Raw genomic sequence first — 12,655 nt, forward strand, 5'->3', positions numbered from 1 at the left:
GTGTGAAAGTTACAACAACAGTGAACTCTGGTGGTTGACAATAATAAATGACTGCTTTAAATTGATATTAAACCTGTTAGTAGACGTTTACATTAGCTTCCTTATGTGTTTGCAAAGTGTGCCAACAGTCAGTCGATGCAAAGCACAGCATTCATGAGGCAGATATCGATTTTATTTATGCATCAACATGGAATTATTTTTATTTTTGTAGGTTAATGACTAAATCTGACCCTATTCTTTTTTTGATCCTGCCAATAGTATAAAGCAAACTGCTCTTCCGGTGTTGGACAAACATTAACTATGGCGCTGTCTTTGCTCCTGCTGCTGTTGGTCTCCGTTTGCAAAGCTAATCATTTCTTTGGGACAGTGATGACCTATTATCCAAGCTACACTAACATAAATCAACCTGTTCAGGCAGGTTAATTATTTCCTCTGAGAAACTGGGTTTGATTGCTGGGGGCTGGTCCAGGTACGCTGGCTTATTTCCACAGGCCAACATGTGATGACTAGATAGATTACAGATAGGTGGGACTAGCCTGTTGAAGATGATTGAGTGAGTGATTGAGTGAGTCACTGAGTGAGTGAGTTGCTTGTTGCTTTTTTCTTTTTTTTTTTGCATGTCTTTATTAAAGGTGGACTAATGTGCAGGGGAGACAACAGTGCAGATGTAATTGATTCTGAACCAAGGATAATGAAATAGGGTGTTGATTACATTGTAACCTTAATGAACAGCCGACACAAAATTAATGCATCGAAATCTGCTATAAAGCCACACTGAATAGTTTCAACACTATCAATCAATATTTCTAACTTTATTGCCTCATTATATAAAATAAAAAATAATAAATATTGTACAATTACTTGTAATTAAAGATGGAGGCATCAATTAATTAATACAAATAATTTTCGCAAGTTGAATGTTACACCATTATTAAGAGCTTGAAGAGAAAGTAAAATATTCTCACTAGATGTGCACAGTTTCTGACCTCATTATGTCTTTCCATTTTGTAAATGCAAATGTTACTGTTCCTGAGAAAACATAACTTCCTGAGAAAACACAAGCCGGTTAAGCAGCTTTTGCAACTGAAGCTCCTCTAATTCTGCAGGTGGTCCTTTGAACTTCCATCTTTGCTCAGAGTCGACTCCATGGAGCTGTTCCTGTTTGGACTGTGGTGCTGAGATCTCATTGCAGAACACTGTCATTGACAGAGAAAACAGTGACGACTGGTGTCAGTATGAGGAAATGGTTCATGGGTAGGGAATAAGAACGGCATCACTTATTGGCGAGCTATTACAGTGGTTGATGTGAGGACCAGATCTGACACCAAAAAAGCCAACTCATCACCACAGACCACCATCCTGCCTCTTCTCAGGTGAGCATCCAGAAATGTGCTGAGGTTGAAACATGTTGGTCAGAGCTGTCTTAACGTAAACGTCCCTAGACTCTTAATGCTACGTAAATTAATGGAAAAAATGTATTATAAAAATGTATGAGAATAATTCAAAATATTAAATTCATTAGATAATTAGATATAAGAATATAAATATATTAAAATAGCTTAAGTTAATAAAGTACCCATTTGGTAAAAGGTAAAGTAACTCCTTTCAGCTTTATCCTGTCAGGGGTCATGAAAGTGAGTGATTTGGTTGACTTGGCAGGTTTTTACACCGGATGCCATTCCTGACTCAATCCCTCTCCGAGGCGATTGAACCTACTGTGCGACCTGGGTGACAGGAGAGCAATGCGCAAACCACTGCACAAACCACCCAGGAAAGAAGGGAGTGTCCAGTTGGGATGAGGAGTAACGACCACCTTGTTTGGGACTGTTTGTGCTATTAAGGGTCAATGGTTTAATTATTATCTTGATTTTTGCTCTAATTCATGTTTCAGTTTGCCTTGTCACACTCAGCATTTGTGCAAGACTGAGTCACTGTAGTGAATGATGTATTCAGCTACTCGAAGCAGAAGCACCACAATAAAACTAAGCAGTGAGTGAAGAGCCATTGTCATGGTAACCTGTACTGTACATACACAACTTTATAGATCTTCAGACTTTTAGTGTCACATCCAAACATTAAGTAAATCAGATTCTCTGCTGCTGCTCCACTGAGATCCTCCAGCTGTGAGACAGCATCACTAACTGACACCTGCTGAGCATGAAGCTGAAGCTACAGTGTTTACAGGCCAATAAATTAAATTATTATTACTGGAAAAAGTTTAATATTGAAGTTTAATAAACACTTGATGGTTAAAAATAACATTAAAAAAGAGGATGTTACAGTAAACTTACTGCTCACAGTAAAAATTAAAGTAAATCAATGATTGTTACATTAAAGCTGCAGCATCACTTCTGTTGTGAAGCTCAACATTGTGCATTAATTAGCTCATAGTTGTTGAAACATCCTGCAGTTAATGAATTAAAAAATATATCTACAGTTGATGTTTTGTAAATTAAATGCTTGTTTATATGTTTTTGTTTATAAATTACACTGAAATATTTGGTATTATTTACAGAATTAAAGGAAAACAACAACATGGACTCATCAGAGATCTAACAATTGAATATTTAATTAATTAATTATTATTTTAATTATTAATTATTGTTATTAATTAATTTAGTAACTACTTCACTTTAAATAAGTTCTACTGATAAATCACATCTGCAGAATAAGTTGTCACACTAAGCTACATGGCTGCATCGTAGCCAAAAGATGTTCCAGGTTTGACCTGAGAATAAACAGCTTCATCAGTGGCTGCAGCAGACGGTTTTCCTGTCAACAGAGAAGTGATTCAGTTGGTTTGTTGTAATGTGATAATGAAGCACGATCATATACTGAACGACTGTAACTGGACATCCGATTTCATTCATGTTTCTTTTAATAAACACAAATTAATACAAATACAAGTAAGAAGTAAATGTAAACTTGTGTATTATTACAATAACTACGACAATAATTAACAGTAGCTAAACATGAATGACTCAGTGTTGTGGTGGATGCAGGCTGTACTGACCTTTGACCCTCTTTCTCCTGTCCTTGTGTTTGACCTGGGCGTAGAGCAGAGCATCGTCTGACACAGAACAAACATCTGTGTGACATAAAGTTGATGCATGAACAAGCTGCTCTGGTGTTTTTAAAAACCAACAGATGCCTCAACTTGTGACAATAATTAGCAATAAATACAAAGGTTGAAACTTTATTGTTAAAGACAGATGTAGCTGAGAGAACATATAAGTGAGTTTTATTAAACACAATAGTGTACGATTGGTCAGTGGTTCATAAACATTAACCCATAATTTACTGTAAAACCTGGCTCTGATAATTCACTGCAGCTTGAAGCTCAGCTCTACCTGCAGGTCGTATCTTCAGGTCAGAGTAGACTGAGCTCTCTGCTGGTTTATGCTGCCTTCCCGTTAAAACAAACATCCATGAAGAAGAAATTATCACATCTACACGTACTGAGGACAAAACATCTTCCTCTGGTGCCACTAGTAATACTCACTGTTCTTTTCAAAGGATTTCAGTTCAATGACAGAATATGTGACATCCTCATCTGAAACATACATGATTTATTATCAATCACATGGAGTTTAGCTTTGACTTGAGCTTCAATGAATCAGAGTAAAAGCCATATTATGTTGACGTTACTGTACCTTTTCCAGTGTTTTCAGAGTCATTCACAGATTCATAGATACGAGCCTCAGCTACAGAGAAACAACACAATAATAACAATTACTTAAAGCATTAACACCTTTGTAAACTAAGCTTCCTAAGATAACAGTGGCTTAGGAACCTGACCAAACTCTGGAACAATATTAATACTATAAATAATACTGGATTCCTCCTGTAGAGGAGTTTAACTGTATTTCAAAAACATTACTGATAAACTTCACATGGCTTCTACTGTATTTAGTCAAATGGCTAAAGAGCACATTCCTTTAAAAAATAGGTTCCAACATCATCATCAGTCTAAATGAGAAGAACAGTCATTACGTTGGTTTTGATTCTTGTTGACACTGGGAGTTGTGTTGGAGGTCCATACGGTTCCTGACTGAGTTGGCCTGAAGAGAAATACACAGTTAATACAGAGGTTTAGAGTCCTGCTGGTAAATTAGGATGAGGAGACAGTGACCTGACCTGATAAAACATGAACCTGTAAGTAAAACAAAAACAAATGATTACACTGTTGTGAACTCTAACCCTGCTACAGTTATTCCAGTAAGAGAAGAAGATCATCTCACCCTTGGACCGTCTGAAATGACATGAAAGGAGCAGAAGAAGAAGAAGCAGACCGACTCCACAAACAAGTCCAACAACCAACATTACAGGAACGTTTCCATTGCTTGTCTTCGATGCTTTGATGAATAATAAATATTGAATAAATGCATTATTATATAAAATATCTCAAAGCAATACACACATGCAGTGTGGCATACTGTATGATTATAGTATCATCTTCCTTAGACAAAAAATGAGATCCAAATGTGTTATTTCAGCCTCACCGTTCACTGCCATCCAGCTCTGTGGAGACTCTGTTCCTTGGTACCAACACTTGTAGAAACCTTCATGTGACTTTGACACTGCAGAGATGTTCAGCTCTACTCTGCTGTCGTTTTGGATCAGTTGCTCATTGTGATAGAAAAACACACTGGAAGCTTTTTGTCCTGTCTTCAACTTACAGCTCAGACTCACAGAGAGTCCCTCAGTCACAGGACGGACAGGACTCATCAGGATCAAACCTGCATCTGGACCACAGTCACAGGAAGATTCAGTGGAGCAGAAGAAGAAAACTATTATCAGATATAATATTAAACCACATAATACAGTAAGATGTTACAAATGCTTTAAATGAATGAAAACAATCAAACTCACCATGAACAGTGATGTTGACTGAGTTACTGAAGTGTCCTGATCCAGACTCACACCAGAACACTGCAGAACCAGACTGTGATGTGATGATGTCACATCTGGATCCAGATGTTGTCCAGTGGGAGCAGGATGACAGGAAGCCTCCTTTAGGAAACCTCCTGACTCTCCACTCAGTAGAGTTTCCCTCACAGCTCAGTGACACAGAGTCACGGGTGAAGTGTTGAACTGTGTCAGGACTCACTGTGAGAGACGCTGACGGATCAACATCTGAACAACAACACATTTAACAACACACATAACAATCAACAGTGGAACTTAAAGGAACAAATCCACACTGTTCCTTTCAGCAAACGTTGGTAGAAAGAAGCAAGAGTCCAAACAAACTGACCTCCAGACCAGACGAATGCTGCTTTGCTGTATTCAGTGTAATACACTGGTTCTCCTCTTGCAGCTCTACACACATATCCTGCTGTGTGTGTGTGTCCATCAAGCATGTAGGAGCCCTGTTCAGTCCCATGCTCACTACCAGGTAGCAGCTCATATCTGTAGGAGCTGTGTGAGCCATCAGGAACAGTCTGGTACCAGTAGAACCTCCATCCTGCAGATGGAGGCTCAACCTCACAGCTCAGAGCTACTGAGGCTCCAGGACTCAGCCAAGATGGAGACGCTGTGAGGACACACTGGGCTTTTCCTGATGGAGAGACAACAAATCACCTTAAACAAATGGGGATGTACATTTAATTAGGTGTTAATATTTGTATATCACAGTAAACGTACTGTCACTGACTGTCAGTCTGATGGATTGACTCCACTCTGTTGTGTCATGTTGAGCGTTTCTCATTCTGCCTCTACATCTGTAGTTTCCACTGTGGGATGAAGAAGCTGAGCTGATGTTGACTTCATTCTGTTGTGTGTTTGTTGTTCTGGGTGTTTTCCATTCATATTCCCATTCAGTGTCTCCTCTGTCGTCCATCTCACATCTGACAGTGATCGTCTCTCCACTGAACAACTGAGTCCAGTTGGGATGAAGAGTCACGACCACCTTGTTTGGGACTGTGTGTGATTTTAAAGGTCAATGGTTTAGTCATTATTTTGATTTTTTCTCTAATCTGCATTGTGCGTTTCAGTTTGTGTTGTTACACTCACCATTTTTGTTGATCCTCACTGAGTCACTGTACTGTGTGTAGTAAACTGGGTTTCCTCTTCCTCCTCTGCACCAGTACAGTCCTTCCTGAGAGACACTGGTTTCACCATCTTGTGTGATCAGGACCTCAGAGGATTTATGTCTGTACCAGTAATATTTCCAACCAGACGATGACGTCACAGAGCAGCTCAGCGTCACACTGCCCCCTACTGGGATGTCTGTCTCATCACTTCTCAGTTCAGCCTTTGGTTTAAACGCTGTTCAGTTTAGAAAAAACACATTAAAAGGTCATTATGAGTCTCCATGAAATGACTACTGTGATCTACTATGTGACACATGAATGTAATTGTAAATGCTACAGTCTATTTGTATATAACTGATTTTCCTGACCAGCTCTGAGAAGTTCAATGAGTTTCGTCCATGTCTTGCATGTAATAATGAATCATTACAAATGTAACAATGAATGAATGAAACTCACCTGTTACTGTCAAACGTAGAGGATCACTCCATGCTGTGAAGGAATAACTGTTGGTTTTCTGTCGACCCCTACACTTGTAGTCTCCACTACTGGAACCATAAGCAGTGAAAATCCAGAGTTTCCTCCCATCTGGAGTTCTTCTTACGTTGCCTTGGGTCCATTCATATTCCCACTCAGTGTCTCCTCCAGCCTGGATCTCACATGTCAGAGTGATCACCTCTCCTTTGAATATCTCAGGCCAGTCATGCTGCCTTTTTACAGCAGCCTGGTTGGAAACTTCACACATTGTAGAAAAAACACAAACATAAACCATGAATAGCTTCCGGTGATGGATTAATGGTATTTATTATGTAAAGGCTTAAAAATGGATGTGCAGGAAATGGCAGGTAGTAAAAGAAACTGAGAGCAGTGAGTTGTAACTCAGTTCATTGGATAAAACATCTGTTAAAACAAACCCCAATCCGTTTTCGAGTTCTTGGGTTTATAAATGTTAATTTGACTGAGTGCTGTTTTCTACCGTGAACATTTGTCAGGACAATGACTCGAACTGGTCAGAAGATGGCGCTAGAGCAGAGGCCACGTGAACATCAGCGCAGCCCTCACTCCATTCATGTGTGTGGATCTCTAAAAAATTCTCCAGCTCTGCGACAGGCGGCGTTAACGAGGTGAATGAGAGGTTTGGGTCTGTTGGTGTGTGTGTGGTCCCTTTCATCATCAGCCACAGCAGACTGTCGGGTGTAGGATAAGAGTGAGCTAAGAGCTAGCTAGCTGAGCTAGCAAGCTAGCCACGTGAGACGCTGCAGACACTGGACGCCAGGAGCCACACTGTTTGTGACGCGTGGATCTGCCGCTGTTAGCAACATGAGGACGTGGCTGATAACATGGTGCTAACCGGACCTGCACTACGGTCCCGGAGCAGATTTAAGGATGATGTGAGGCCATTCATTGGTTCTGTTCGTGCAACGTTTAGAAGCGCTGGCTGACGTAGATAAGAAGACACACAATAATCACTGACTTTGTACGTGAGTTAAAGCACGAACGATCAGCCAATAAAATCCTACAAAGTCAGAAAAAAAACAATCGAAGCGTTTTGTCCCTTTGTTTTGGAACCAAGAGGTTTAAGGACGTCACTCTCTGACGTCACCAGGACAGAGGGAACAACTACACAGATCCTCACCTGTTTTATCAACAGTGACTGAGACACTGTTCTGTGTGTAGTAAACTGGGTTTCCTCTTCCTCCTCTGCAGTAATAGTTGCCTCCATCTGTGATTCTGATACTAGATTCAGTGTTTGTTCTGATCAGAGCTGCTGATCTGAACCAGTCGTATTTCCATCCATCAGAACCGTCCACAGAGCAGCTCAGTGTCACGTTGCCTCCTGCTGCTATGACTGTGTTGTCTGATGTCAGTGAGGCTCTGGGTTTATCTGCTGTCAGTTTACACAGAAAACATTAAATAAACACAGTTAGAAGTGCTTTAAGTGTAAATAAAACACTTACAATCATAAATGTCTTTACACAAAACCAGGCATCTGACCCAAAAAAAACATAATAGTTATTTTGATCTGGAAAATGTTTATCAAGTCAACAATGACTCACCTGATACAATTAACTTGATGGTTTCACTGGTTTTTATGTGCTTTGTTTTCCTGTGGACTCTAAAACACTGGTATCTACCACTGTCTCCTGTAGACAGAGCTTTTCTTCTGTATCCACTATATGAAGCTATTTCTCCTCCATCTTTAATGAGTCTGGTTTCCCAGTCAGTGCGTTCGTCGTCCTTCATGTCACATGTGAAGGTCACAGACTCTCCAGTAAAATACCTGGACCTGCTGGGGTCAAGGGTCAACACAGCATCTGGAACCCAGCAGCAACACAAGACAAACATCATTAACATTATGAAATGTTACAATTTGAATGGCTTTGTGTGGATTCATGTAGAATTTAAACACAATTACCAAATGTTCATAAATAATATGAGAAGTTTAAATTTCAGTGAATTATTAAATAATGTATTTAAAGATATAAATATACAATATATGATCTGAAATGTTAAATCTCAACTCACCTAGTGCAGCAGCTTCACTCCACTGTGTTGAAGAATATGAGTCCTGTCTGTTTGTTGCTCTGCACCTGTAGCCTCCACTGCTGAACGCAGACGCTGTCCAGGAATTAGTGTCTGTTCTATGTGTGATTGTTTGTCCACTGGTTGTTTCCCAGTCATAAACCCACTGAGTGTCTCCACCTCCCTGGATCTCACATCTAACAGTGATCTGACCTCTGATCACCTGAGTCCAGTCCAGTTGCAGACTCACAGACACAGAATTAGAATCTGATACAAACACAAATGTTAAATAAAAAAAACAACACAAAAACATCAAACACAATAAACAAACTTACAAGTTATCTTGATAGTGACATAATCACTTTGATAAGTGTAAACAGCTGGTTCTCCTCTTCTTCCTCTGCACATGTATTTTCCTCCTCGTGTGACTCTGATTTCTTTGTTGTCTCCATCAGCTGCTTCTGTCCATTCGTTTGACGTCTGTCTGTACCAGTCATATTTCCATCCATCAGAACCGTCCACAGAGCAGCTCAGTGTCACGCTGCCTCCTACTGATATGGTTGATGGACCTGCTGTCAGTCTGGCTTTGGGTGGTTCTGCTGTTATAAAAGAACAAAACGTGTTTTATGTTACCAAACCTTTGTTTGTTTATTTGATGAAAAATCACAAATCCTTTGTAAGATTTTTATGTGAATAACATGCACAGTAAAACGTCCTGCTCAATACAGTATGTCACAATCTAATCTAATCTAAAAGGTCTTTACACAGTGAGATTAAAATGATTAATTTACATTTACACACATATTCAAACATAATTTGGCCAAAACAAAAAAATAATTGTGTTTTACAGTCTAATACAATGTACTCAGGTTTTCTGCCGTTACTATTAAATTCAAGTTCATTTTACTGATTCGGAGTAGAATATATTTAAAACTGAGTAGCAGTTCCAAACCTGAGCAACTTTAAGTTTAACGTAAATTTACTCAAAACATCTAAGTTTTGGTGGTGATCACATGTTTGTGTCTCCATGGAGACAGGATTTAAAGCTTTGTGATTGGCTGCTTCGAAACTGTGTGAAAACATGCATTAACATTATGAACGCGGTATCATTTATTTCACTCAGCCGCCTCACTGACTGCTAGACGACTGTAGCTGTTTCTGTTTGAATGGTTCTTTGTCTCATGAGAGACAAATGCAAACAATCCTCTAACTACAAACCTGATGAAGACACTGCACAGGAGCGTGACTGTGTAATAATCATCCCTTCAGTCAAATAGTTAAGTTTTTGTGTTGAATGGTTGAGATTTTTAAAGATTCAGGCAAACATTAAAACTGTGTTTAATAAAAAAAAACAACTCAACTTACATGTTACTGTCAGTGTGATGACATCACTCCACTGTGTTGACTCATGGTTTCTTCTGCCCATGCAGCTGTAGTCTCCACTGTGAGACACATCAGCTCTGATCATCAACACTTTACCAGTTTTATCATCAGGTTGGTTTGAGCTGCTTGTTCTCCATTCATACTCCCACTGAGCGTCTCCACCTCCATGGATCTCACATGTGAGAGTGATGCTCTCACCACTGAACGTCTGAGTCCAGCTGGGTTGTTTGGTCACAGAGACTCTATAGGAAACTGTTGATGACAAGGACAACTAGGATTCACTAAGGCAATTATTAATTGAGTAAATGTTAAGCAGAAGATGTAATTTTTTTAATATTTCAGTATTTTTGTAGATGTAAAATAACTGTTGCTACCAAGATGTTTCTTTTCTTTACTGCTGATAAATGTTTAACATGATGTTTCATTCTATTTATTAAACTCACCAGTTTCTGTAACGGTGACTTTGCTGCTGTTTCGTGTGTAGAACGGTGGCTCTCCTCTCCCTCCTCTGCAGTAGAACTCACCTCCTGCTGTCACTCTGACATTAACTCCATCTGGGTCAGAACCTTTCATGGCCTGAGCTTCAGAGGAGTCTGTGGAACGTTGGTACCAGTAATATTTCCAACCATCAGAACCGTCCACAGAGCAGCTCAGTGTCACACTTTCACCTGTTTGTATGGTTTGTGTGGTTCTGTCTGGTGTCACAGAGGCTTTGGGTTCAGACGCTGTTCAGTTTAAGGACAAAACACAACAAATAAGTGAGTAAATGATTAGAATGTGTTTCATTACAGAGAATCCAGTTCATTCTAACTCAACTGAACCTGTAGAGAGAAGCAGGCTTAAAGCATTGTTTCCATGTGTCTGTGATGATTCCAGCCTCCTTCCACCAGGTGGCGACAGAGGCAGGTTGTTTCTGTGTCATGTTTCCTGTGCAGGTCTTTGTCATTCCCCTCATTAGTCTCTACATCCACTCTACCTCTGAGTGTCATCCCTCCCAGAGTGCAGAGTTACAGTCCTGCTCCGTGTCTGGTCCCTGATCCGTTCATGCTCCCTGACCTCTAGCCTGGTGTCCTCGTGGACTGAGTCTAGTTTAGTTCACTGTTGTAGCCGTTTAGTAGATTCTGCATCTGCAGTGTTTTCTGTTGTAGTTTTCTAATTTGATAGCTTTTGTTCCTGAGTATCACGATTCTGATTCATTATTTAGTGAGTTACTGGTAGTTTTCATCTTAATTAGATATTCTGTCATTTGAAGAGATTTAGTTTTGTAGTTAATTTTTTTCAGTTTCGTGCATTGTCAGCTTTGACGTGAATTTGTGTTTTGTGATAAAGTAACTTGTAACTTGAATTTGTATCAGTATCAGACTGTATTAAATAATCAGACTACAACCAAAAAAAAAGAAAAGTGACGTAATGTGTGTGTTATAGCTGGTAATAAATGTAGCCTGATCTAAGTCAATTGTTTATAAATGAGTTGTCATTCATTTTCTTTCTATATTTGACTTAATGACATCTCACATGTAGAAGAGAAACATTTTTAAACATATTTGTATCTAGATACTTACAATAATGTAATTGTAGTGTTATAGATTAGTTTAAACATGCTATAAATAACACTGATGAATAGTGTAAAAGTCAGATCATCTCTTTAGTTAACTAGTTACCAAGTTATTCTGTTGTATGGTTGAGTTATTCAGTAACTTACATGTTACTGTCAGTGTGATGACATCACTCCACTGTGTGACCTCATAGTTTCTTCTGCCCATGCAGCTGTAGTTTCCACTGTGAGACTCATCAGCTCTGCTGATCATCAACACTTTGCCAGTTTTATCATCAGGTTGGTTTGAGCTGCTTGTTCTCCATTCATACTCCCACTGAGCATCTCCACCTCCATGGATCTCACATGTGAGAGTGATGCTCTCACCACTGAACGTCTGAGTCCAGCTGGGTTGTTTGGTCACAGAGACTCTATAGGAAACTGTTGATGACAAACACACAGTAAGAACAACTAGAGTAAGAGAAGCTTTTAGTTTAATTAAACTTGAGTTTTGTATGTTGACACCTTGATTTATTTCAACAAAAAAAACATAAGCAAGATGCGTTGGGTCTCAACTTCTGTTTGTGTTTATAAGTTAAATACAGGTCTTCTGTTGTTTTTTAAGTTGTTGTTGCTGTGTAACACAAATAAATCCTGTCAGTCTGTTGAAAACGTGTGAAACGATGCAGAAGTAAGAAGAAAATAAAGTAGTTCCTGCTGCAGCCAGACACAGTCAGAACCATTACTTTACACAGAGCTACAGTAACATCTAATGTGAACGCTGCACAGGAGACTGACTCTGTGAAGACAAGCGTCTAAAAGAAACTGGACAAAACAACAACTAAATGTTTGGTAAACAAAAAAAGACAAATTTGTACAATATGAATTAAAAATCACTTCATGTGTGTCTTCATGTTGTTCATTTGTCACCTACATTTATTCATTCAGATTTAAAACTTAAAGTTTTAATGTGATGGTCAGCAACCATCAAATTAAAACTCTATTTAAGCATAATTACTTATCTTTAAATAACTACTGATTAGACTCATGTTTGGTCACATTCAGTGAACTGTTTAATTCACCTGAAGCTTACTTGTTTGTCACATCCTTAACATTTGCAGCTGTTTGTAATGTGAACACGGTCAAATAGATTCAGGAAATGAACACCAACATGAGCCTCTGT

The 12,655-nt window shown here is 39.1% G+C and overlaps 1 protein-coding gene across 1 annotated transcript in view; it reads right to left on the minus strand.

Annotated features, from left to right (window-relative positions):
• LOC114851109 (basement membrane-specific heparan sulfate proteoglycan core protein-like) overlaps positions 1–12,655 on the minus strand; it is a 134,247-nt gene that overhangs the window by 7,941 nt on the left and 113,651 nt on the right. The window contains exons 17-32 of the mRNA XM_055506925.1: positions 10,382–10,663; positions 9,921–10,190; positions 8,891–9,154; positions 8,559–8,822; positions 8,090–8,347; positions 7,669–7,920; positions 6,492–6,767; positions 6,016–6,270; positions 5,647–5,922; positions 5,258–5,560; positions 4,873–5,136; positions 4,503–4,745; positions 4,242–4,355; positions 4,138–4,153; positions 3,994–4,061; positions 3,654–3,704 (exon numbers count right to left, since the gene is read on the minus strand). Coding sequence (XP_055362900.1) covers positions 3,654–3,704; positions 3,994–4,061; positions 4,138–4,153; positions 4,242–4,355; positions 4,503–4,745; positions 4,873–5,136; positions 5,258–5,560; positions 5,647–5,922; positions 6,016–6,270; positions 6,492–6,767; positions 7,669–7,920; positions 8,090–8,347; positions 8,559–8,822; positions 8,891–9,154; positions 9,921–10,190; positions 10,382–10,663 — 3,456 coding nt within the window. The remainder of the gene's footprint in view (positions 1–3,653; positions 3,705–3,993; positions 4,062–4,137; positions 4,154–4,241; positions 4,356–4,502; positions 4,746–4,872; positions 5,137–5,257; positions 5,561–5,646; positions 5,923–6,015; positions 6,271–6,491; positions 6,768–7,668; positions 7,921–8,089; positions 8,348–8,558; positions 8,823–8,890; positions 9,155–9,920; positions 10,191–10,381; positions 10,664–12,655) is intronic.

Source organism: Betta splendens, chromosome 2 (assembly GCF_900634795.4).
Source record: "Betta splendens chromosome 2, fBetSpl5.4, whole genome shotgun sequence".
NCBI lineage: Eukaryota > Metazoa > Chordata > Actinopteri > Anabantiformes > Osphronemidae > Betta > Betta splendens.